Source organism: Rattus norvegicus, chromosome 16, assembly GCF_036323735.1.
Source record: "Rattus norvegicus strain BN/NHsdMcwi chromosome 16, GRCr8, whole genome shotgun sequence".
NCBI classification, from domain to species: Eukaryota; Metazoa; Chordata; class Mammalia; order Rodentia; family Muridae; genus Rattus; species Rattus norvegicus.
Genome location: NC_086034.1, coordinates 32,516,020 through 32,540,366, shown reverse-complemented (window position 1 = coordinate 32,540,366; position 24,347 = coordinate 32,516,020). Strand labels below are relative to the sequence as shown.

Below are 24,347 nucleotides of genomic sequence, written 5' to 3'. Positions count from 1 at the left end.
CCTTCTCTTACTATATTTATGCTCATTGCAGTAGGACCCTTGAGGTACAGTAGTGCACGAAGAAAGTATCATATCCACTCAGCCTTTTCTTTGGCAATGCGCATAATGGGGAGGAGCAATATTATATAGATTTGTGTCTAATATTTGATATTTTAACAGTACCATCCCTGAGCTTGATGTTCATATCTTTCTCCTGGCTGACATCTGGGCACAGTGTTTGGTCTACACTCTTATCCTTATTGGTAGTCTCACCAAAAATGGGCATAGGGATTCTACTGTGATTTTGTTTTACCTTCTTGTACTCTCCCAGGATTCTTGGAGTCCTGGACTACAAAAGAATATTTCCTCCTCACTGAACATATTGTCTTTTTGTAGGCTGCATTAGCTTTCTGGAACCCTATAAAAATGGCCTTGTCCCTCCCACATTTTACTGTTCCAAACAGTCCCAGTTATATGTTGGAGATAATATAACAAAAGGTGAAATGGGAGCTAATGAAATGGAAGTTGATAGTTTTCTCTCAGTAAAGGAAGAACAACCTTGGGCTGGGTTGGATTACATAATTAAAATATCTTGACCTTGAAAAGTGTTCACAGTGGCAACAGCTAAGGTTACTACAGACAACAGAGCCACATTAAACATTTTCCTTATGACCAAGGTGAAAACAACCTCATAGCTAAGATATTCTACTGAATGATCCAGATTAAAATTTCAAGACAAATAGAGGGTCAGGGTTGAATTTGAAAAGATGGTCTCTTGGATTTTTTTTATTTTTTTGGGTTAGTGTCTAATGTTATAGTAAGTTATGTTAGCTCATTGGATCTAGGATTCAGTGAAAGTACTTTTAGGAATAATATGCCAGTTTAATTTTTTTGGTGTTGTGTATACTCCTGTTTATAGAAGATTTAATGAAGATTAAGAAAAATAGATGGTCTGTCAGACTTTGTTTGTCAGAGCAGTGAGAGTGAATTATATTTGGCACAATGATAACCCTGAGATTCTATCACACACCAGTCAGAATGACTCAGATCAAAAACTCAGGTGACAGCAGATGCTGGTGAGGATGTGGAGAAAGAAACACTTCTCCATTGTTCGTGGGATTGCAAGCCGGTACAACCACTCTGGAAATCAGTCTGGAGGTTCCTCAGAAAATTGGATATAGTACTACCTGAGGACCCAGCTATACCACTCCTGGACATATACCCAAATGATGCTCCAACATATAACAAGAACACATGCTCCACTATGTTCATAGTAGCCTCATTAATACTAGCCAGAAGCTGGAAAGAACCCAGATGCCCTTCAACAGAGGAATGGATACAGAAAATGTGGTACATCTACACAATGGAGTACTACTCAGCTATCAAAAACAATGACTTCATGAAATTCATAGGCAAATGGATGAAACTAGAAAATATCATCCTGAACAAGGTAACCCAATCACAAAAGAAACACGTGGTATGCACTCGCTGATAAGTGTATAGCCAAAAAACTCGAGTTACCAATACAATCCACAGGCCACATGAAGCTCAAGAAGGACAACCAAAATGCGGATGCTTCAGTCCTTCTTAAAAGGGGGAATAAATATTCATAGGAGGAGATATAGAGACAAAGTTTGTAGCAGAGACGGAAGGAATGGCCATTCAGAGCCTGCCCTACCTGGGGATCCATCCCATATGCAGCCACCAAACACAGTCACTATTGCTGATGCCATGAAGTGCATGCTGACAGGAGCCTGAGAGGCTCTGTCAGAGCATAACAAACACAGAGGCAAATGCTAGCAGTAAGCCATTGAACTGAGAATGGGGTTTCCATTGGAGGAGTTAGAGAAAGGATTGAAGGAGCAGAAGGGGCTTGCGACCCTTAAGAACAACAATATCAACCAACCAGAGCTCCCAGGGACTAAACCACCACCCAAAGAGTACACATGGATAGACCCATGTCAGCTGCACATGTAGCAGAGGCTGGCCTCCCATTGAGCCCCAATGGGAGGAGAAGCCCTTGGTCCTGCCAAGGCTGGACCCCCCAGTTAGGGGAATGTCAGGGTGGGGAGGCAGGAAGGGAGGGTGACTGGGGAAGGGGAATACCCTCATAGAAGAAAGGGAGGGAGGATGGCATAGGGGGCTTATGGATGCGAAACCGGGAAAGGGAATAACATTTGAAATGTAAATAAAAAATATCCAATAAAAAAGTTAAAATTCTACACTTTTCATATTTCTTAATAAATATCTTCATATTTACATATTTTATCTATCTGTAGTATATATTTTTGCATAATTATAATCATTAAGATAATAATCAAGCAATATTATATAATTATTTAACATTTTCAATTAGCATGTTCTCAAGAAATGAATAGCGTAAAAGCATAAATATTTGCATATTCATATAAAAGGACCCAATGCTGAAAGAAAAACACATAGAGGATGCAGACTGCAAAATGCCATGAAGTAGCATCTTGTCTATAGCAGGGACTTGGAGTATTATCTTCTGTTACACTTGTTAAGGAAAAAAGGCAAGCTAAAAACTACAGCATGATTTCAGGTACACACATGTGATAGACTGGTTAAAAGTGCAGTGAGAGTTCAGTTGCACCCACATGATAGACAGATTCATACTGTCCAGTGTTACTGATCATCTAAGGGGAACAAGAATCACGCTTTGTCAGTACAAGGGTAAATTCATAGAAGTGCCTTAGAGAGAAACATGAAGTCCAGTGAGGCCACTTTCAATGCAGAGATAACTGTATTGTCAGCTTACCTTGCTTTCTCTCCCTCTCCTCTCATTCCTGTCTTCACTACTGTACATGTCATTCCAACATTCCAAGGAGAAACAATTTCAATAAGAAAACTAAAGGGATGATTTTCTGAAATCATGAAATTTTGATTGTTTAGAATTAATTGTTTTTAGAAGTTAGAAATTATTATTCTTATCTGTTAAGTTCCTAGTTTTATCAGGAGGTTTGTTTAATTTATGATAATGCCTATTTAATATTTATAAAATTTTGTCTGTGACAAACTAGATAATCAGTTTCAGTTTTTGGACTAAAGCTGTGTGTATTACTCCTATTCAAACTAGAATCGAGGTGTGAAGGAGAAAGGATTCTTCTATGGGAAGGAGGAATAGAACTACAAAGTAGATCATATAATTTCTAGAAAACTACTTTCTAGCTATTTTACTTTGCAGGCATTGATATTTTTAACCATGAAGCTCAGGGACAGAAGGGGAACGTGTAATTGAGAACATGGTGAATTTGAAGAATGAACATTTTAAAATTTGCATCTATTTATGGAGTGCCGGTGGAGCCGGACAGCTCGGGCTGCCACAACAGGATGCCACAGCTTAAATATCAGAGTTTCTGTTTCAGGATGCTGAGGGCAGAAAGTCAAATGTCTTGGTGTGCAGACTTGGTCTCTACTGAGGTCCATTTTCTTGCCATGTACATCCTTTTCATCATATACACACCCTTGGTGTCTCTTCTTTTTTCTAATGAAAGAAGACCTACTAGAAGAGGGATCTATTCTTTTTCTCTTTTTATGCTTTCTTTCTTTCTTTCTCTCTTTCTTTCTTTCTTTCTCTCTTTCTTTCTTTCTCTCTTTCTTTCTTTCTTTCTTCCTCTCTTTCTTCCCTTTTTATAGAATTATCTCTTTAGAAGTCTATTTTAGGTTACAACACACTGGGAGGTAGTGTTCTGATGTATACAATTTAAAGACCTGGGTTCCATCAATAGTGTCAACCATTTCAATTCAATTGTGGTGGGTACTCTGGATGCACTGGGGAATAAAATCAATATTCCATCCTTTCTGGAGCTTGTGTTTCAGAGAGAGGTGACACATCATAAATAAGAAGAGATGAATGTATTAAGATGATAAGTGTTATGGACACACACACACACACACACACACACACACACACAAAGACACGCGTGCATGTGCGCGCGCGCACACACACACACACACACACTCCAGAGAACAGGAGACGGAGTTATTAGTGTCAATATATACCTTACGTGGGTTACATTGTCAAATATATTAAACTTTCTGGAGTAGTTGAAGTTGATCAAAACCTTGAAGAATATGGGGTATTCACTGCCTTTGACAACTCTTGTGCTTTCTTGTTAAGAACAAAAGGCAGTGAGGGAAGACTGTAGAGGGCACAGTTTAGTCAGATGATTTGGTTTTGGCCTGGAAAAAAATTACACAACCTATGCTGTGATTAGATATGATTGATAGAAATCAACATATTTCAGAATTAACTTGTTACAGCTGAAAACTGAAAACACAAATTGCTTTACTGCTTCACTTGAACCTCTTGAGGAGCCACTGTCTTGTTGTGAAGCTTGTTGTGAATGGACAACCTTCTCCCCAACCCTTAATCCCAGTTGCACTGTCAACAAGTCAACAGTTATTGTTACAGGAAAGACCAGTGGGCAATCTCATTATTTATACTGAGATATTGCTTATAGGTCAAGAAGCTGCATAGTCAACACCATTCCATTTAGCTTGAGGATTTGTTTTCTGTTATATTAAGGAAATAATGGTGCTGATTAACTCCAAAAGTCTGGTGCTAACATGAACTCTTAGTCAAAAGGTATTTATGGAGTGTGCCACAGATTATGCTTTCTTCACAGCTAAGAAAACAAGCCTGGTATCAACTCTTGATTATTCATATGAAAGAAATTGAAAATATCAATAGTTAACATAGAAGGTAATCTGTGTTTTCCATTTAGAAAAATGAGTAAATGTCAAATAGAAGAAGCAATTGTGGATCTTATCAGTGGCGGAGGTCAGGTGGACCTAACTGAAGGTTGTGCAGATTAACATGATAGCAGCCACTACAGGGGGATGAGGGAAAAGAGAGACTCAGACAACCATGAGTATACATTCTAACCCTAGGGCAGCTGATGAAGGGATCATCCCTTTTAATTTACTTTTTATTTTCAAAGAAGATGGTAGAAAGCAGATAGGCAGAATGCACTAGACTGATTTATACTTTACATAAAGAATCTCCTACATATTAGACCTTGGACTGAGTTCTTAAGTCAAGGTACAAAATAAGCCAGTTCCTATTTTACTGTAACTGTTATAGTGAACTTGGTAAGACTTAAACAGGAGCCAAAAGCTAGTGTCGTGTTATTATGTAGAGAGACCTCTTGGACTCAAAGAGGAAGCAGCTAGTTCAGAGCCAGAGAGCTTTTCAGGAACACCCAAAGTCTGACTGCATCTTACTGGAGGACGTTCACTTAGCTCTGTGATCATACTCATCCAAGAGACATCAATCAAGCAGTTTTAGTGTTAAGCAAGCATTTATACTAAGCTTTGGCCAAGTTAGCGCACTGGTAATGAGAAACAGATCAAATTCATGTATAAGGTTCTGCTGGATTTGAGGAGTGGGTATTTGATGTCTGCAAGTTTGATGGGTACATCCAATGTGATGAGAAGACGATGAAACAGTATGATGAAGGAGGGAGAAGCAGGCAGGTGTGCTGAGGGAAACTACAGATGCTTTCTGATGGATACAGTCAAGATGTACAAGAGAGAGCAAGAGTAATGAAAAGGGAGGAAGATGGAGGGGGAGGAGGGAGTGGAGAGGGAGGGTGAAAAATAGAGAGAGAGAGAGAGAGAGAGAGAGAGACAGAGACAGAGACAGAGAGAGAGAAAGAGAATATGAGAAAAAAGAAAGGCTTCCCATATTTCGAGAAAGGATAAAAGGATTCAGGTTTGGGCCATGCATACATAGATATTTATGATGAAGTAATAGGATAGATGTTAGAGAATTTTTAAGTTTTGCATCATTCTGGTTTTAGGTGGACTGGTCTAGCCAAAGAAAAGAGGAGGGAGAGGGGGTAGAGAATTTGGTAGCAGGAATTAGTTAGGATTAGTCTGGGCTGAAAACCATGGTAATCTACATCAGGAATCTATAATGGGAAAGAGAAGAGTGATAAATGGCGAGGCTTGACAACTGGCTGAATGACAATGGTACTCCTGTGGTGAGGGACAAGTCTGGCTCTGTGTTGTCCTATTTCTTCAGCAATTTAGTGATCAGCTGTGACTTGCCAGTTGTTCAGCAAAAGTACAGGATTAGCCAACTCTAAGACCCTTAGTGAAAAGGGGTTCTGTCTAGTGTAAGTTATTTTTTAATGGGTTTTAAATCCCTCAAGTCTGAGGAACTCATGTCTTACTTTAATCTGCTTTGGCATGCTTTTTGCAGAACTTGATACACAGTTCTTTGGCGGAAATTAACTAGCCATATGAAAAGGCAGGATCTATGCACACACTTGGATTAAAAAATGTTCCTGGGAAACAGCACCACTTATAGTACTGTGTGCCTTTAGATCCTAATAGATTAATGACTGGACTGCTGTGAACATTTTTACATATTGTTTGCAAGAAAGGTAGCTCTGTGAGTGTGAGTTGAGCTAACAGTTTTGTGTGGACAAAACGTATAACTATCCCCTCCTTTGGTTTAATTCAACTCATGTCTCTACTTGTAGAGCTTTTTGGATCATTAACCACTCTAAAGTACAGGGCTACTTTTTGTCGCATGTGTTATGGTTGTTCAAAGGCTGAGCTTGAGAGACAAAGTCAATTTCTATGGACTAACTCTGTAGAGAAAGTTTTATGAGAGTGTTTCATCGATAATGCTCAGTTGATGGACGAAGTAATTGCTGTTCCTGGCCCTTTTGGCCTGAAGAGTTTTTGTTCAGAACCCGTGGTTTAAATGCATAACAAAAGCAAAGACTCCTTAATGGTCCTTGCTTTGAAATTAGAATGTGATTACTTTAAAACATGGATAGTTTTATTGCCTTAAACTATTTTTAAACTGCCATTCCTTTTGTTAATGGTCTCCATCACTGCATGCTGTGGAGAAGAAAAGGTAGAAGAAAATTCATATTGGCTCAGAGCTAGGTTAGGACCTGCAGAGAACTGGAAGAAAAGATGTTATTTTTTGACCCCAGTGATCATTAGTCTGCTCTATGCCTCCCCGAAAGCTCCATATGGGTGTTCCCAGCCCAACACTTATAGCCTAATTGGACCAAGTGGAGTAAAAGGTTACCCGATCTTCCTTTTGTCAGGTGCTGTATGCATTGGAGAAGCACAGGTAGTCATTGTGAATGTGAATATATCTCATATGCACATGCTTTTCATGACATAGCTCTTAACCCTTGAAACATGTAAGAGCAAGACATAATTTTTTAAACCAACATGAAGTTCAGAAATGTTTGTGCTCAGTGAGACTGAGGAAAAAAAATAGATTCATTTATCCGAGAATGGTTTTGACACTCATGCACTTGACCTAGAAACAAATTAAGGCAAGGAAGTCTTACCCTGCCGTACATGCTCTGATAGGTCCCAGCTATCATCTGCCGCTGAGCATTGCTGCGTTGTGTTAGGATGTCGATCAACAGGTCTTTATTGCATTCTAAAAAGGAGTCATAATAAAAAAAATTAGTTCTTACTTAATACCTCAGAAGACTCCATCCTTTATGGACTAAAACAAATGGGCAGGTGTTAAACCAATTAGTACTTTCCACTTTTAAATACTATTGGATATCCATCCCCTAGCAATGCTGGATGAATCCTACATGCCCCCAAGGTGTATTTAACAGATGGGACGTGGCTTATAATGAACTTGTGATATACAAATAGGACTTACAGGAGAAAGGGGAGAAATGCAGAAGGAAAGAATAAAAGTACAAGGGTCTTCATTCTTTAGTTGGGTGAAGCAAGCCTATAAAACTGTGGATGGAACATGGTCTCTTTCATCCATTACCTAGACTGCCTTTCTGTGATGAACGCCCTTCACTTATTTGTATCGCAATACCACATGGCATGACATAACATGACATAATGTCATAAATCACATTGCAATACTCAAATAAATTACATTTCATAATTGTTTTCTATTGTGCTTTATTTCTGACTATTTAGAGTAGAATGACTAAGATAACTTTAACTTTTGCATCAGCTTGACTGAAATGTAAACTGATTCATGTTTGTCAAAAGCCTTATGACCTCCTTTCCTTAGGGTTATTATCTTAGAAAACACAGAAGTATAAGTGCCTTCTCTCCTGAGAGACATAAATATTCTTGCTTTTACCAGTTTTAAAAACAGGAAATAGTTTTATAGTTTATCTTATCTTATCTTATCTTATCTTATCTTTCTTTCTTTCTCTTTCTTTCTATCTGTCTATCTATCTATCATCTATCATCTATCTTCATCATCATCTACCTATCTATCTACCTTTCATTCATTCATTCTATCCATCTAACAAAAAAATACAATGAAGGGTGATTTAGAAAGAGAAAAGACTGTGTGCATATTTCTAAATAATAAATAGATTTTTATTGATTTCCGCTGTGCTTTTCTAATAATCATAACATTAATCGAGTTACTATAACTCATCTGTTTTTGTTGTTCTGTTGAGATTACACATAAACTATCTTTCTGATTTACACTGTGTTTATTAGTTTTTACAGCATTTTTGTTCACTTACTCTTTATGAGATATTGTGTAATAATTTTAAATGTATCTCAAAAATTTTATTAAAGTGGGTTAATTAAAATACAGAAACAAAATTCTGATATAAAGAAAGCAAGCCCATTATTCATTTACTTTATTAGATAGATAATAAAGGAATATTATAAATTACTCTATGCTTCAAATTTTAATTGTCTAGATAAATGAATTAATTTCTTCAAAGATATGATCTAATCAAATTTATACAAGCAAATTGACAATCTGAATAGATATATAGCCATAAAAATTGAATCAATAATTAATAGTGTCTTGGAATCAAAGTATTAATGTTAGATGTTGCAATAATGAATCCAAATTTTAAAAGAAGAAAAACCAGCTATCTACAATTTTTCCACCCGTATTAATCTAATGATGCCAACTGGTATTAATCTAACGTTCAAATTAGAGACAGACTTTACAGGTAAACTCCTGATAAAGATCTTTCATGAACAAAGATACATCCCCCAAAAAAACCCACAAAAATTGAATGCAACAGTGTGTATGAAGAATTATACTTAGGTTTACCATTAGATACTCAAAGCAACCTAAGTCATAGACAGTTTAAACAAACAAATTTATATGAGTACATGAAAAGATGTAGAAAAGATATTTGACAAACACAACAGATATTCAAGACAAAAATTTTAGCCAAAGTAGGAGTCAAAAGAAACATTTTCAGTTAGATGAAGGACATCTGCAAAATCCCATGATTATTCTTATGTTTAGAAAGGTTCTCCACAAAGTGAAGGTGGCCACATTTAGCTGAGTATATTTTAAAACAGTTTACTTTTGATATGTGTATCCCCTTATTAAGATTTAGGGATGTGGATTAATAATGGTTTTAGTTATCCAGTGTCACATGGAGATTTGAAAAATATATAGCTTTTAGCTTAAAAAAATCCACACAGCTCTTCTGAGAATATATGAGTATATAAATAGCTACTAATGGTGGTGAGTTAAGAATCTATCCTTAGGAAATGCACAGCTAAGAAGTATTTCCTTTTAGGTAGAATGAATATGTATTCTATAATTTTGCTAAAATTACTTATTTTCAATTGTCTTGGAGTTCAGTTTTTATTTTCATAGTTAATTAAATAAGAATATCTGAGTAAAACATTGATAATTATCTTTTCTAATTGCCCTTGTCCAAAGCCATTAAAATCGACAGACTCTTAATAAGTGTGAAACTGTGTTCTTGCTCTGGCATACTTCCCCAGACACTGTGCCATCAAACTCTGGAATATTTCACCTTAACCCTCACAAGAACAACCAACCAAGCCACCTTATGACAGTCAAAATGAATTCATGTTTTCACTCTTAGATTGTAAAAAAATGAAACTGGAGAAGAGAATAATTATTTTTGGCAACCAGATTGCTCTGGCCTTTAGTTTTCAAGAAAAATCATAGTCTGAATCCTGTAAAAAAGTGCTTTGTCTCTGTAGGTTTTTCTAGTAATTATTGATGTTTCAATCCTGTAGAAGGACCAGCAGTCTCAATTAACCTGGATCCCTGAAATCTCTCAGACACTGGATCACCAAACAGGCAGTATATACCAGCTGAGATGACTGAGAGGACTGCTGGGTCTGGGCTCAATCAGAGAAGATGGACCTAACCCTCAAGAGAATGGAGGCCCCAGGAAGTTTAGAGGTCTTGTGTGGAGGTGGGTGGGGACATCCTAGTGGAGGCGGGGATGGGGTGAGGGGCAAAGTGGGTGTGGACCGGGAGGGGAATAAAATCTGGAGTATAAAAATAAATAAAAAACATGGAATATTTTCCAACTCTTAAAGTCAAATTCAGAGAACGTATTTAATACTATTATTTTCCTATGTGTGATATACTATTCAGGATGGAAACACAAGTATGTAGTGGGTATTCAGGCACAGAACAAATATACACATACAAACAAGAGTGGGGGTGGTATTCTTCAAATCAGGTAACCTTATCCTGAAGAGTTTGCTTTCTTATGGACGGGTTTAATGTTTTTTATAATACTTTTTTTTAATGTTGTCTGTGTCTATCTACCTGCTTATTTAGAAGTCTTTAAAAATTCAGTTTTGTTCAAGGAAAATATATGACGATGTTTCACATCGAAACTTAGAGAATTCTTAAAGAATTAAAAACAGTTTTCCTTCCTCTTTTTTGTACATTTCTTTTTTAAACTCTGCCCTTATCATATGAACATTCAGTTTTTTAAGCCAAGTTTCACAAACTAGGAACTCACAGACCAAACTTCAGGTACAATGGACAGGCAGGAGGCAAATGATTAGCAAAGGGAAGGAGCTAGGGAGAAAGATGCCTGGGATGGCCCAGTTGTTGGAGCCTCAGAGGAAGAAACAGAGATGATGTTCATTTGGAGAACTTAGGGTAAGAACAGAAAAACGAGAAAATAGCTTCTCAGGTAGGAAGTTTATTGGGACAGTTTATGAGGTGTGGGCAAACAGCCACTTGGGACATCAGGAGACTAGTTTGGGATGCATGAGTAAGTAGCAACAGAAAATGAATGCAGAGGTGGACAGGATGTGTTACTTTTGATTAACTTTGCTTGTTTATGGTTTGGATGCTTATTGAGGAGTCAACAGTGAGTCATTTGAGGGCATAAGGAACACATTTCAGGACCGAAAGTTGTAATTTCTCCTCAGCGTTTGACCTTCTATTAATTTTTTCTAATTCTATATTCCCCCCACTCTTGTTTGTATGTATATTCTATATATGTAAAGGAAGACTCTCAAGAAACAAAACAACTGCTATCATAAATCCATTCTGTATCTGTCTTCTACCAAACCTTAGTTTACACTCCTGATATCATGTTACCACGAGGTTAAAAAAGACAATGCAGTAACCAAAGCCTGCACTTCCCAGACTTACCAAATCCTTGGAGTGCTCCATCTATCACTTGGGCATCCATCATGGGATTGAAATTTGGAGCTGGGAAGATGGTTCCTTGGACCTGGTGGGAAAAGTCAGCACTTAAGAGAGTGTACTAACTTCTGTGAAAACTTTCAACAAAATGATCTACAGAAATGCATACAGAAATGTATTCTACATGTTTAAACTAGTATATCTCAGTGACCTTTATCACACATGGTATGACTGTGCTAAATACAGAAAGCTGATTTTATTACTGAGTGTATTTTATTCAGTAGCTCCCATGAATATGTTGCCACGTATCATCTAGATAAAAAGATGAAATCTTAGGATCAATAATAAGATTTAAAACCAAATTTAAAACATAAGTTTTCTTAGAAACTGATGACAACTTATAGAAACTTAAAAGAAAACCATATTGAAAGATTCAGGCCATTCATCTGAACTATAAATGTCATTCACCATTGTAGCTTTAGCCTGCCCTCCATAAAAGTAAACCTAAAAAATCATATAAAAAATAAAATATTTGAATGTGGAGTTTGGAATTTCTAAAAATTGAGGAACACAGGTAAGCTTGAGGTTACTTACTTGAACTCAGCTGCAGAGAAAACATAGAAAAATTGACCTCCACATGTCTTGACAATAATAAAATAGCAGAGCATTTCTGGAAGGTGTTAATAGTCACATGGTTCTGACTTCACATAGAGCCAGCTAGACTCTGTGCCCTATTCTCACCCTCAACAGGAAGAGCTGTCAATCAGATATTATTAAGAACAAGGGTCAGCTCTCTACATTTGTTGTCAGTGTGTCTGGAACTCTGGGAAAAAAATGCTATCTCATAGTGAACGAGCCTATGAGGATTTAAAAACTCATTCTCTGTCCTGGAGCTTTGGGGATTATTAGGTGATTATGCAGCCCTCTAGTACCCATTGTCTAATGGAAGATTAATTAGTTAAAAAGAAAAAGACTGGTCCATAGTTTATTGTTAAACAAGTATGAATCCATTGGTACTAAATATTTAGTAAAGAACTTGGAGGATTAAATGCTCTCTTTCCTTCTTTTATATGTAGATTTGACTTTAATCGATATTAATAGATGCATAGTTGTGAATTTGAAGTAGACAATTGTATAATCTGTGGTATATTCATATTTTTAAACTTAGAAGTACATCTATGAGGGCGAAATGTGCTCTGTGCTCATAGGGATAGATATATGTCATTAAAATAAGGACTGCCAGGTACTAGAGCTCACCCTTGTCATTCCATCAAGTCTCAAGTTTCATTTGAGAAGCTGAGGCAACAGGAGTATGTGACTTCAAGGCCAGCTTTGTCTACATAGTAATTTCCACATAGCCGGGGTTGTAAAGGAAGACTCTCAAGAAACAAAACAATTGCTACCACAAATACACATATTACAATTGCTACCACAAATTGCTACATTGCCCCAGTACATTCATTTACAAGTGAATTTCCAGTTAATGTCCAAGGTCTCAAGATTATTGCACATGACCTTGAAAAAACATTCTCTTGGGTCAAGCCTAAGTTTTAAAGACTATTTATTTATTAGGTAAAATACCCAATTTTAACTTACATGTCTAAGAAAATGTCATATGGTGGCATGCCATTAGAATGACAAATATTTCTTTCATTCATTAAGCTGAGGTAGCAGATTTTAATGTAAATAGATCTTCAAAATTTAAACATATTTGTTTTACTTATTTTGTTGTATGTATATGTGTCTCTGCTTTGAATGTATGTATGTGCAGCATGTATATAGAGGTTAGAGAAAGATACTGGGTCTCTAAAAGTTGGAGGGGGTTATGATCTGGGAAGTGACTCTAAGACCTTGGCAATTATAGCAGTGGTCTTAATTACTGAGTCATCTCTCCAGCTTAGACATTTTCATTTTAATCTTTCAATCCTAGATGAGTTTAAGATTTAAATATTGGAAATACTAGTCACTTAACTTTAACTGTGAGATTATGATGCCATCCCTATATTTTATGAAATATATATATCTGTGTATTTCATTCACTAAGAAAAGAATTTTGAACAATATATTGTTTCAGTCAATATTAACTTCTCAACATATTTAGCTGAATGAATATTAATTTACCATAACACACCCTATACTCATCTCTATATGTCTATGGTCACTATCAATATCTATGAGTGGTACATTTGATTCATAGATCACTTTGATACATAATAATCTTTAGCCCTATTTTATATTATGGGTCACTTGTGGAGGTGACAAATTTATAGGAGTATGTGAATCATCATCATTATATCCACTGTTAGCATATCACACAGGCTTGTAAGAGTCCTCTACAGAGTCCTCTGCAGTTTCTTCTCTGTCCTATTAAAAGATATTTTTTCTTTTTTTTCTTTTAGAAATAAGTAAGAGGCACCTTCTTTTGTGCTATGACAGTAATTGGAAGTGAACTCATCAGTTGAAAATTGCCACTCAGTACCTTAATAACATTAAACTTGCTATGTACTACCAGGCAAATACAAACCTATTTTGTAATTTTTAAAGGAGAAAATAAAATCAAAGCATTTAAAAAAATCATGAACTCTAATACCAGTGTATCCATTTATATTCAGTAATATAATACCTTAGCTGGAACAATATGACAAGTGAAGGCCATAATGAAGAAAGAAATAAGAAAGGGAGATGCCAAGGTATTTACATTTTCAGGTAACATGATTTTTTACATTAAATATCCTAAAGATTGCACCAGAAAACTTCTACAGTTGATAAACACACTCGACAAAGAAGCAAGATATAAAATTAAAGCATAGAACTTAGTATCCTTCTATATACTACTAATAAATACAGCAATAAAGAAATCAGCAAAACAATACCAGCTTATTTATCTTTCTATTGCTGTGAAGAAATTGTGAACAACACGCCATATAAAAAATAGAATTTATAGGTTGAAACTGACAGTTTTAGGGGGTGAGTCTGTGACTATCATGGTGGGGAACATGGCAGAAGGAAGACAGACATGGCACTGGAGCCATAGCTAAGAGTTTACATTTTGAGATAACAATCAGCAGCAGAGAGAGAAATAATTGGAAATGGCTTGGGCTTTTGAAGTTTCGAAGACCACCCTCAGTGACATACTTATCCCAATAAGGCCACACCGGTTAATCCTTCCCAAACAGTTCTACCAACTGGGGACCAAATATTCAAACATAAGAGCCTACAGAGGATATGATGATTCAAAGCACCACAAAAAAATCATTCTTCATAGTAAAAAAGAAAAGCATCTTAGGAAATGAATGCCTTGAGCAATGGAAATTTTAAGAAACTGAAGAAAACACCACAAGATTGAGGGTCCTCCCATGATCATTCATTGGCATGCTTCATGTGTGAAAATGTCCATCCTATAAAAAATAATGTACAACTTCCATGCAATCCCCACGAAATATCCAATACAATTACTCATATAAATTGAAAAACATAATCTCAAATTTCTTACTTCAAGACAGCCATCATAGTCCAAAGAGTCTTAAATAATAGAGTAATAGAAATAATAGGAACAAAATTCAAAACTGCTAGAGGTATCACTCTAGGTTTTAATCATATTACAGAATTAGTTTGATCTTTATTTCTGATGAGAAAATACTACTGGGAAGGATACCACATCTGGGAGAAGGAATTTATGATGCTAGGCTGACCACAGGACATAAGATAAGTTCTCATCAGAAACTGGAGAAAGAAGATTTTAAAATTCCATGTCACATATTTATATGATTATAAGCTGGGTATGATAGTGAACCAAGAAATCCTGTATGTAGGCGAAATTACCTTTATCACTACTTCTCATACTGCAGATTCTAACATACAGCTGTATGAAGCTGTCATCATGGATTTGCAGAATTACAGATTTTTTAGAGGACAAGGGCTTTACAAAACATCCACTCTATTTGTAAAATATGAAGTTCACCATCGTTAAGTACCTAGGTTTGAAGTTTTACCCTATGATTTGTTTTGAAATGAATGTATCACAACGAGTATTGTATATATGTCTTTAGCTGAAGGTCTAGCAGCTCTTTGGTTAATGAGTGAGCTAAGTTTAAAAAAGATTATAGATTTCAAATAATTCCCTGTAGTGTACAAAGTACTATTCCTTATAAAGGAGGAATAATGTTTGGTTGTGGCCCATAACAAAATTTTTAGATGGCAAAGTGTAGCTACAGTAAATCTCAAGAGATTAGGAGAGTGTATAAATGTTTTGTCTTGGACCTCAGAGAGATTGGACTCATTTCTTTTGAGTAGTAATTGTATAGGTACAGAAGTATTTATAGTCAACATACCTCATTTTCCTTCAGTTACAAAATAGGGACAATGTGCTTTTATTATCACAGAGTTCTCTAGTGCTGAAATATTTTTTGAGCCAGAACTTGGGGAGATGCTTAGCATTTTGAAAATGGCAACTCTCACAGTAGTCACAACAATCCATGGAAGAAGACACACTTAGATGTAGGCACGACAAAAGAGCAGTGAGAGAGATTAATGGATTGTGGAAAAATGACTCCACAGAAAACAATTCAATAAAAATTAATTTACCAATAATCAAGCAGACAAACAAGAATGATAAATATAAAATGTGTACAAAGGTTATAATTTCTGTCATTTTTATTTTTATATAAATGTCATTTTCTGTGTTTATTAAGAAGAATGTTATAAAATACACAAGAGAAAACATGAATAATATTTTTTACTTCAGGATATTATTTATTTCTCAAAAAGTAACTGATAATTAATATATCTGTATGTTAAGATCAGATGGAACTCAGAACAGAAGGAACATACCTCCACACACTAAAAGTAATGCATGAAAAGTACATATACTTTTGATTAAGTTGGAGGTAACTTGAAAAATTCTACTAAAATCAGGACATAAACAAGGGTTACAGGGAAGTTAGTACTGAGAATGGTCAGTGTGCATATGATTACAATGGGAAAGTTTAAATATGGTGATCAGAAAATAGGTTTGTAAGTCTGGTTTTGTATAAGATAATGAACTCTTGGGTCTAAATATAAGTTTTCATAGGCTAAATTCACAGGGGAATCAATATATGGAGGTCTAAGAGCAAATTAAATTAAAATTCTTTGGTAAATTAGAATTCTTTCTATAGTATAAATAAATATATGCTAATGAATTACATTTACATAAAGTTAGCAAAAAGTCCAGACATGAATTATTTAGTAGCTTGTGAACTTTGGAAAGTGTGGAGATCATTTTTTTTGAAGAATTTCCAATTGTTCTCCTTCATTGTTGTGGTGACAAGAGAATAATGTAACAAACCTTAGATATTGAGCCCATATGAAGCATAATCAGCTAGGAGGGAAACTGCAAATTAGGTTTTCTACGAAGAAGCACAGATCCGAAGTTGCAGTCTTTGAACTTTATTCATATTTGTCAAGAGGCCACTCAACAATGATTTCCTAGACACGGTTTTGGAGTGTATTTTCTGGTACTTGTTCTGTCTATGAGGATTATGTTGTTCCAAAATTCAAAACCCAGTTCTAGCTCTACCGATTACGTGGCATCATTTTAGATTTTATCGAAGAGTGTTTTCTACCCGTGCCTGTGTTACCTCTGGTCCTCTCTTCTGCATTTCAATATCTTTTCATTGTAACTTCCCAGTGGGCAACTAATGTAGTTCCTTAAATATAATGTGGACTCAAATGATTTTTATATATCAGGAGGATTCCCAAATTCCACAGGATATTAAATTTTTATTGTTGTGTTAAAATCATGACCTAAAGCAAGTTGGAGAGGAAAGGGTTTATTTCATCTTATAGATCACAGTCAGTCATGAAGGGGAGACGGGGCTGGATCTCAAGGCAGCAACTGGAAGAAGGAACAGAAGCAGAGACCACTGAGGAAAGCTACTTAGTGGCTTGTTCCTCAGGGTTTGCTTAGCCTGATTTTTTATACAACACAGGATGACCTACTCACATATGGTACCACCCACAATGGACTGAGTGCTCCAATATCAGTCAACAATCAAGAAAATATCCTACATAGTTGCCTATGGACTATGCAATGGAGACATTTTTCTCAATTGAAGTGCCCCTTTCTCACTCTGGCTTCTATCAAGTTGATGAAGAAAAATCTAACCAGAATGGAGATCGTTAATTTTCCCTGAAGTCCTTTCTAAAATTAATCATTCATATGAGCAGTTTATTTTCTAATTGTTTTCTATTTTCATCTGCATTCCAATGAGCAGTCTTAAGGGACTTACTTGTCTTCTTCACATATGAGACGTTTATGATGCTAAGTTGCTTAAGAGTACACTGAGGCTGTGTTATGAAAAACAATACTCAAATTCAAACTTTTTTTTGCTTTGGTTTCCCAAAATTCCTTTCTTTTCTTTTCTTTTTTTTAAAATTAGATATATTTCTTTACTTACATTTCAAATGTTATTCTCTTTCTCGGTTTCCTGTCCATAAGCCTCCAACCCCTTCCCATCCCCATATGGGTACTCCCCCTGTCCATCCCCTTTACTGTCCCCCCATAGTCCCCTGCACTGCAGGTCTGGGCATATACTCAAATTCAAATTTAACTTCATTGTGAGCTCTGTTTTCATTATAGCACTAAATATTGCACTTGATCTTAGCCAAAAGGCCAAGAAGTGATAGCTCTAAATATTGTAAGATGAAAGAACACATTCTATGGATAAGGGTTTCTTATTTATATAAAAGAAAATATATTTCCATTTCTAAAGGCCTCTACAGCAAAAAACCACAAAATTATATAAAATTATAAATTGATGTTGTCATATCAATTTAAAGTGAAAGAAGACAGCAATGCTGTGTGCATATCTGCATGTGTGTGTGTGTGTGTGTGTATGTGTGTTTCTGTGTATGTGCATGCATCTTTCCCATTGTAGTATGTGTGTGTATGCATGCATGTATGTATGTATGTATGTATGTATGTATTTATTTATTTATTTATTTATTTATCTATGTTAGAAGGAATACTGGAAAAAGAAAGACAAACAAATGTAAATTTCTAGTGGTTGGGTTCTCAATATTTTAAAATATCTATTTAATTTTAAATTATCTGCAGAATCCTAATGTGAATTTATCTGCTGTATTGAATCCCCAGTGGAATGGTTGCAGACATATTGTGTTGATGGCACTTGAATGTATGAAAGCACCAGGCTGCTCCACATCAGGATTACCTGTCATTAAGAGGACATAGCATGGCCCTTACCTTTGAGAGGGTCATGCGAATGTTCTAGCTGTGTCTTCTGTTTTTTAACTACCTTTCTTTCAACCCAAGAGGTTAAAATCTATATTAAATTCTCTTAATAAACTCCAACTCTGCTTCAAGGGTGAAACAAAAAATCAAACTAGGCCTGCGCTAGCTAGATATTCCCTAAACTAATTAATATCAGGAAACAAAAATTCAACTTTGAGTGAGAGAAAAATTAACCTTATTTTCTATATTCTCAAGCTTATGAAGATTTCTAGCAAAGCAGTCACTGAGATATGTTTTTTAAGAATCTAATTTCTGACTAAAAGGGCAATATGACTTCAGTTTGTATCTTTCAAACAAAGTATGTATATTTTATTCAATTACCATAAAATTTGATCAACAGATGGCTAGTTTTTTAGTACTGCCACAGCCAGTGATATTGAGATGGGGCAATCATACATTTTTCAAAATTGATGGTAAAATAGTTATAGATAAGATCCAATTACTAAACAAGTGAATGTAAAGTCTTTCTAAGTTAGCAGTTAGACGTTCAGGAATTTAAGAGAGACGGAGAAGAATCTGATCTCATTTACACAGTCTCTTATAATTTAACATGCAAATACCTTAGCTAATTTATAGGAAACAATTTTCAGGAAGATGTAATTGCAAATAACTTTAACTCAGTAGAAGGGTACTAAGCTCAAGATAATTACAGTGAAATAGAGAACTTCCGTGCTGTTCCTTTTCAAAGCACATGACATCTACTTTCTAATGCCTCCAACCTGTGAATGTTACTTTACACTAAATAGACTTTTTAAGTACTATAAAATTAAATGTCACAAGGTGGAACAGTTCTTTGGATTATCTGAATAAATTATAAATATGCCTGACTTCATAAGATGTAGTCAAGGGGAGATTTGACTGTTAAAAAACAGAAGGGAGCCAATAGGATAACAGAAGCAAAAGTTTCTGCTGCTAGTTTTGAATATGAATGGAGGGAACATAACCCAGGAATACAATCATCCTTTAGAGGCTGGGAAAGGCAAAGAAACACTTTCTTTTTTTGAGTCTTTAGTAGAATCTAGTCTCACTGACATCTTAAGTTGAGGCTAATGGAATTAGCTGTAGAGTTTTAGACCTTGGGAATTTGAGGAGCATGAAACTATGTGGGTCTGAGCTGTGGAGTTTGTCTTCTGATTTGCTACAGGAGTTTAGGAAAGTAAATCATTTGTTTGAAATCCTTGCCTCTGAGTCAGTCATCAATCCGAAACTCCTGCTTCCCAAGATTACCCAGGTTCAAGCAGATTCCTTGCACTCACAACAAATATCTGCATTTTAGAAATGACGGAGATGTGAAAAGAAAGTAAGGATATAGAAATCATCAGGTAATAAAAAATCGTATCATTAAGAATATAATGTAATAATTTCATATTGGTGATATTAATGAAGAGACTAAAATTAATGTTTATACAATTATGTTTAGACACATTTAGGTCACTTACAAAGGAAATAAATTGGCATTAAAATTCTCTTCCTTCACTGTTGTTAGGACAAAACGGCAATCAACAGATTGGGAAAAGATCTTTACTAATCCTACAACTGATAGAGGGCTTATATCCAAAATATACAAAGAACTCCAGAAGTTAGACCACAGGGAGACAAATAACCCTATTAAAAAATGGGGTTCAGAGCTAAACAAAGAATTCACAGTTGAGGAATGCCAAATGGCTGAGAAACACCTAAAGAAATGTTCAACATCTTTAGTCATAAGGGAAATGCAAATCAAAACAACCCTGAGATTTCACCTCACACCAGTCAGAATGGCTAAGATCAAAAACTCAGGTGACAGCAAATGCTGGCGAGGATGTGGAGAAAGAGGAAGACTTCTCCATTGTTGGTGGGATTGCAGACTGGTACAACCATTCTGGAAATCAATCTGGAGGTTCCTCAGAAAATTGGACATTGTACTACCTGAGGACCCAGCTATACCTCTCTTGGGCATATACCCAAAAGATGCCCCAACATATAACAAAGACACATGCTCCACTATGTCCATAGCAGCCTTATTTATAATAGCCAGAAGCTGGAAAGAACCCAGATGCCCTTCAACAGAGGAACGGATACAGAAAATGTGGTATATCTACACAATGGAATATTACTCAGCTATCAAAACCAATGACTTTATGAAATTCATAGGCAAATGGATGGAACTGGAAAATATCATCCTAAGTAAGGTAACCCAATCATAGAAAAACACACATGGTATGCACTCATTGATAAGTGGCTATTAGCCCAAATGCTTGAATTACCCTAGATGCACAGAACACATGAAACTCAAGAAGGATGACCAAAATGCGAATGCTTCACTCTTTCTTTAAAGGGTGACAAGAATACCCTTGGGAGGGAATAGGGAGGCAAAGTTTAGAACAGAGGCAGAAGGGATACCCATTCAGAGCCTGCCCCACATATGGCCCATACATATACAGCCACCAAACTAGATAAGATGGATGAAGCAAAGAAGTGCAGGCTGACAGGATGTAGATGTGTCCTGAGAGACACAGCCAGAATACAGCAAATACATAGCCGAATGCCAGCAGCAAAGCACTGAACTGAGAACGGGACCCCTGTTTAAGGAATCAGAGAAAGGACTGGAAGAGCTTGAAGGGGTTTGAGATCCCATATGAACAACAATGCCAACCAACCAGAGCTTCCAGGGACTAAGCCACTACCCAAAGACTATACATGGGCTGACTCTGGGCTCCAACTGCATAGGTAGCAATGAATAGCCTAGTAAGAGCACCAGTGGAAGGGGAAGCCCTTGGTCCTGCCAAGATTGAACCCCCAGTGAATGTGATTGTTGGGGAGAGGGCGGTAATGGGCAGGGGGAGGATGGGAAGGGGAACACCCATAGAGAAGGGGAGGGGGAGGGGTTAGGGGGATGTTGGCCCGGGAATAACAATCGAAATGTAAATAAGAAATAATTAAGTTAATAAAGATTAAAAAAAACTCTCTTCCTTAATATTAAATGTGAATATATACTTGACTCCTTCTAGAACACCAAGGAAAAGGTTTAGAACTTAAAAGACTTTAATCTAGCAAAATGACAACTTTAAAGAAAGGAAAAAGAACATACTAATTACCTATTATTTCATAAGTAATTCTCAAGAGTGATTTTATCCAATGGGAGTAGAATCAATGGGCAGAAGTAATTGGGAGAAACACTTCAGAACTATTAATATTGGTATTTAAAATCAATGTAAAGTAATAGCCAGCAATAACTGAATATTTACTACATAACAAATCTTGTGCTAAAGAATGGTAACCTTTTAAAAACATTAGATAATGAATGATATTTAATATAATCAGCTTTGTAAATGATGAAATCTCTGGGAAACAATTAAAATAATTTTTCTTCTCAGTACAAAGAATTGTTGGGAATTTCGATCGAAACATTAGAAGACATAGTGTATCAGGCATTCTTTCATTCTTTCCCTATCTTTGAACATAGTCCTATGGAGTTTGTTTTCTAGTTGAATAACTTTGATGTCTTATTTAATAATCTCCCCTTTCCTACATGTTATAAAATTATTTTTCATGTTGTTATTTTCTTATCTTTGAAGACAAATACCACGGAATGGTTTTAAACATGCTTCTCAAATATTCGTATGAGTGGTCTAATAAATCTTATCAACAAGACAGTATAAACTAAGGTGAGTGCTCCCATTGCAAAGATTTATATGTGCAAAAATAATAATTCAATATTTATGAATAGTCATTAGTATAATAATTGGTAATATAAAACAAGAGGGTGATTGATGACTTTAAGCCCAGGGTTTTCCAGCATATTTTATTAGTCTTCCTTAGTTTATGATTATTCTCATATTAAAAAGAAATGGTATTAAGTTCCTAATGAGGACATTTATGCTTTGAGTTCAGTCTGTGAAGACTAGTGCAGAAGACAAGGCTACAAAAATAAGTACTTTGATATTCCACCTTTAGGTGTGTTGACTCTAGGAGTTGTGTATAGGTATCTTTTTTATAAAGACAAGGAAATTTGTGTTTTTTCAAGCTTATTTTGAACATCAACAGTGCTAAGCTTGTCAAATTCTATTCTTGCATTGTATTTTGAAGACCATAAGACTTTCTTGCTTTAATTTACTAATAAGGTGTGATATACTCACTGGTCTTTGACCATCGATACTACCATTCTCTTTTAAGATAACTTTCTTCTTTCCCTTGTAGATTCTTCCTTTTATATATTACCACATTTGTATATGTTTTTAGGTTGTATATATTTGCAGCTGTATCCATTAAGATTCCTGCTCTTCAATTTTCTTTTCTTGTAATGTTGACTTATTTTCTGCTTGAGTGTAGTTCAGTGCCATAAGATGAGTAAGAAAGCCTACTTTTTCCTAAATAGAAGATAATTGCTGAGTTCTGCCTGGCCATGTGGAAGGGATAGGATGATATGGTTTTCAACCCTGCAACAGAGCCAGCAGTGTGTGGTCCTCTGTGAGCATTGATGGTTGCTATGCATGAGGCTTGTTTGTATTAATTTTTTTTTACTTTATCCTTTTTTGGGAAATATTCTCCCTGCTGAGGTTAATGACACCATGATAATTAGAAGCAGCATGAGTGTGGAAAGTGAGGGTGTGTCTAATGTCTTAGCCAAATGTTAAATGCTGAGACCTTCAAGAGAGTCCTTAAGGCTGTGGGAAAGAACTCTGAAAACACGAGTTCAAGAATATATAATTTCTCAACTATACAAAATATGAATTGTATAAGGAGCTTTTTGTACCTAAAAGAGCAAAGGCAGCTGCACTAGTAAGCCAGCTTGTCAGGAAGATACTAAGAAAGGCAGATTCCTGAGTTCAAGGTCAGCCTGGGACAGAGGGAGTTTACCTCCCAGGCCCAGGCCCAGGCCCAGGCCCAGGCCCAGGCCCAGGCCCAGGCCCAGGCCCAGGCCCAGGCCCAGGCCCAGGCCCAGGCCCAGGCCCAGGCATGGTAGGAATGGCAATCTCAGGATGGGCTCCTACTCAGCTAAAATTGCTATCTGTGTTTACAAATAAGGGCAGAGGTCTGAATTCATTTACAATGTTAAAAAGAAATGTCCTTGTTTTCTCTTTCTAAAAATCAAGGGATTTCAATCAAGGAATGCTGATTCCTGGGGTGATCAATAGGGAACCTGGAGAAAATGATTGAATTGGTAAGTAAATAAAAAAAAAACCTGGGCTTGGCCTGCTGAAGAGATAACAACCCACAGGAAGAACTGCTTGGAGAGCTAAGAGCTAATATAGATCTTATAGATTTCTTTCCCTGGCTTTTTCCTTTTGAACTGAAACCCAAGAATTACTTTCAGAATTCTTTTTAACAGGATTTCTGACTTGGTTTGAAAATCCAAGAATTTTTTTTCTAATAGACTTTCTGACTTTGATCAGAAAACCCATGAGCTATCCAAAGAGAATTTTTTTCTAGCATGAGTGAGCTGTTTCTAGCAGAGAGCTCTTTCTGGGAGAAAGCTGTCTCTAGCACAGAGCTGTCTCAAGCAGAGCTATAGCTGGAAAACTGTCTCAAGCAGAACACAGGCTGTCAGCTGGTACGCACAATTTCACTTTGAGTTGTTTCATTTGCGGCTCTCAAACATCCCGTCCTCAGAACCCATCTACAAGCCAAGGCTGGTTGTTGACAGATAATCGGAACAGCCTCACAGTTCCAAGGAAATGAAGCTACTAGCTGAAAATC

The 24,347-nt window shown here is 36.2% G+C and overlaps 1 protein-coding gene across 1 annotated transcript in view; it reads right to left on the bottom strand.

The window, feature by feature from the left end:
• Positions 1-24,347, bottom strand: part of Anxa10 (annexin A10) — a 66,937-nt gene that overhangs the window by 31,595 nt on the left and 10,995 nt on the right. Inside the window, exons 2-3 of the mRNA NM_001109110.1 lie at positions 11,384-11,465; positions 7,326-7,420 (exon numbers count right to left, since the gene is read on the bottom strand). Of these exons, the coding sequence (NP_001102580.1) occupies positions 7,326-7,420; positions 11,384-11,465 (177 nt within the window). The remainder of the gene's footprint in view (positions 1-7,325; positions 7,421-11,383; positions 11,466-24,347) is intronic.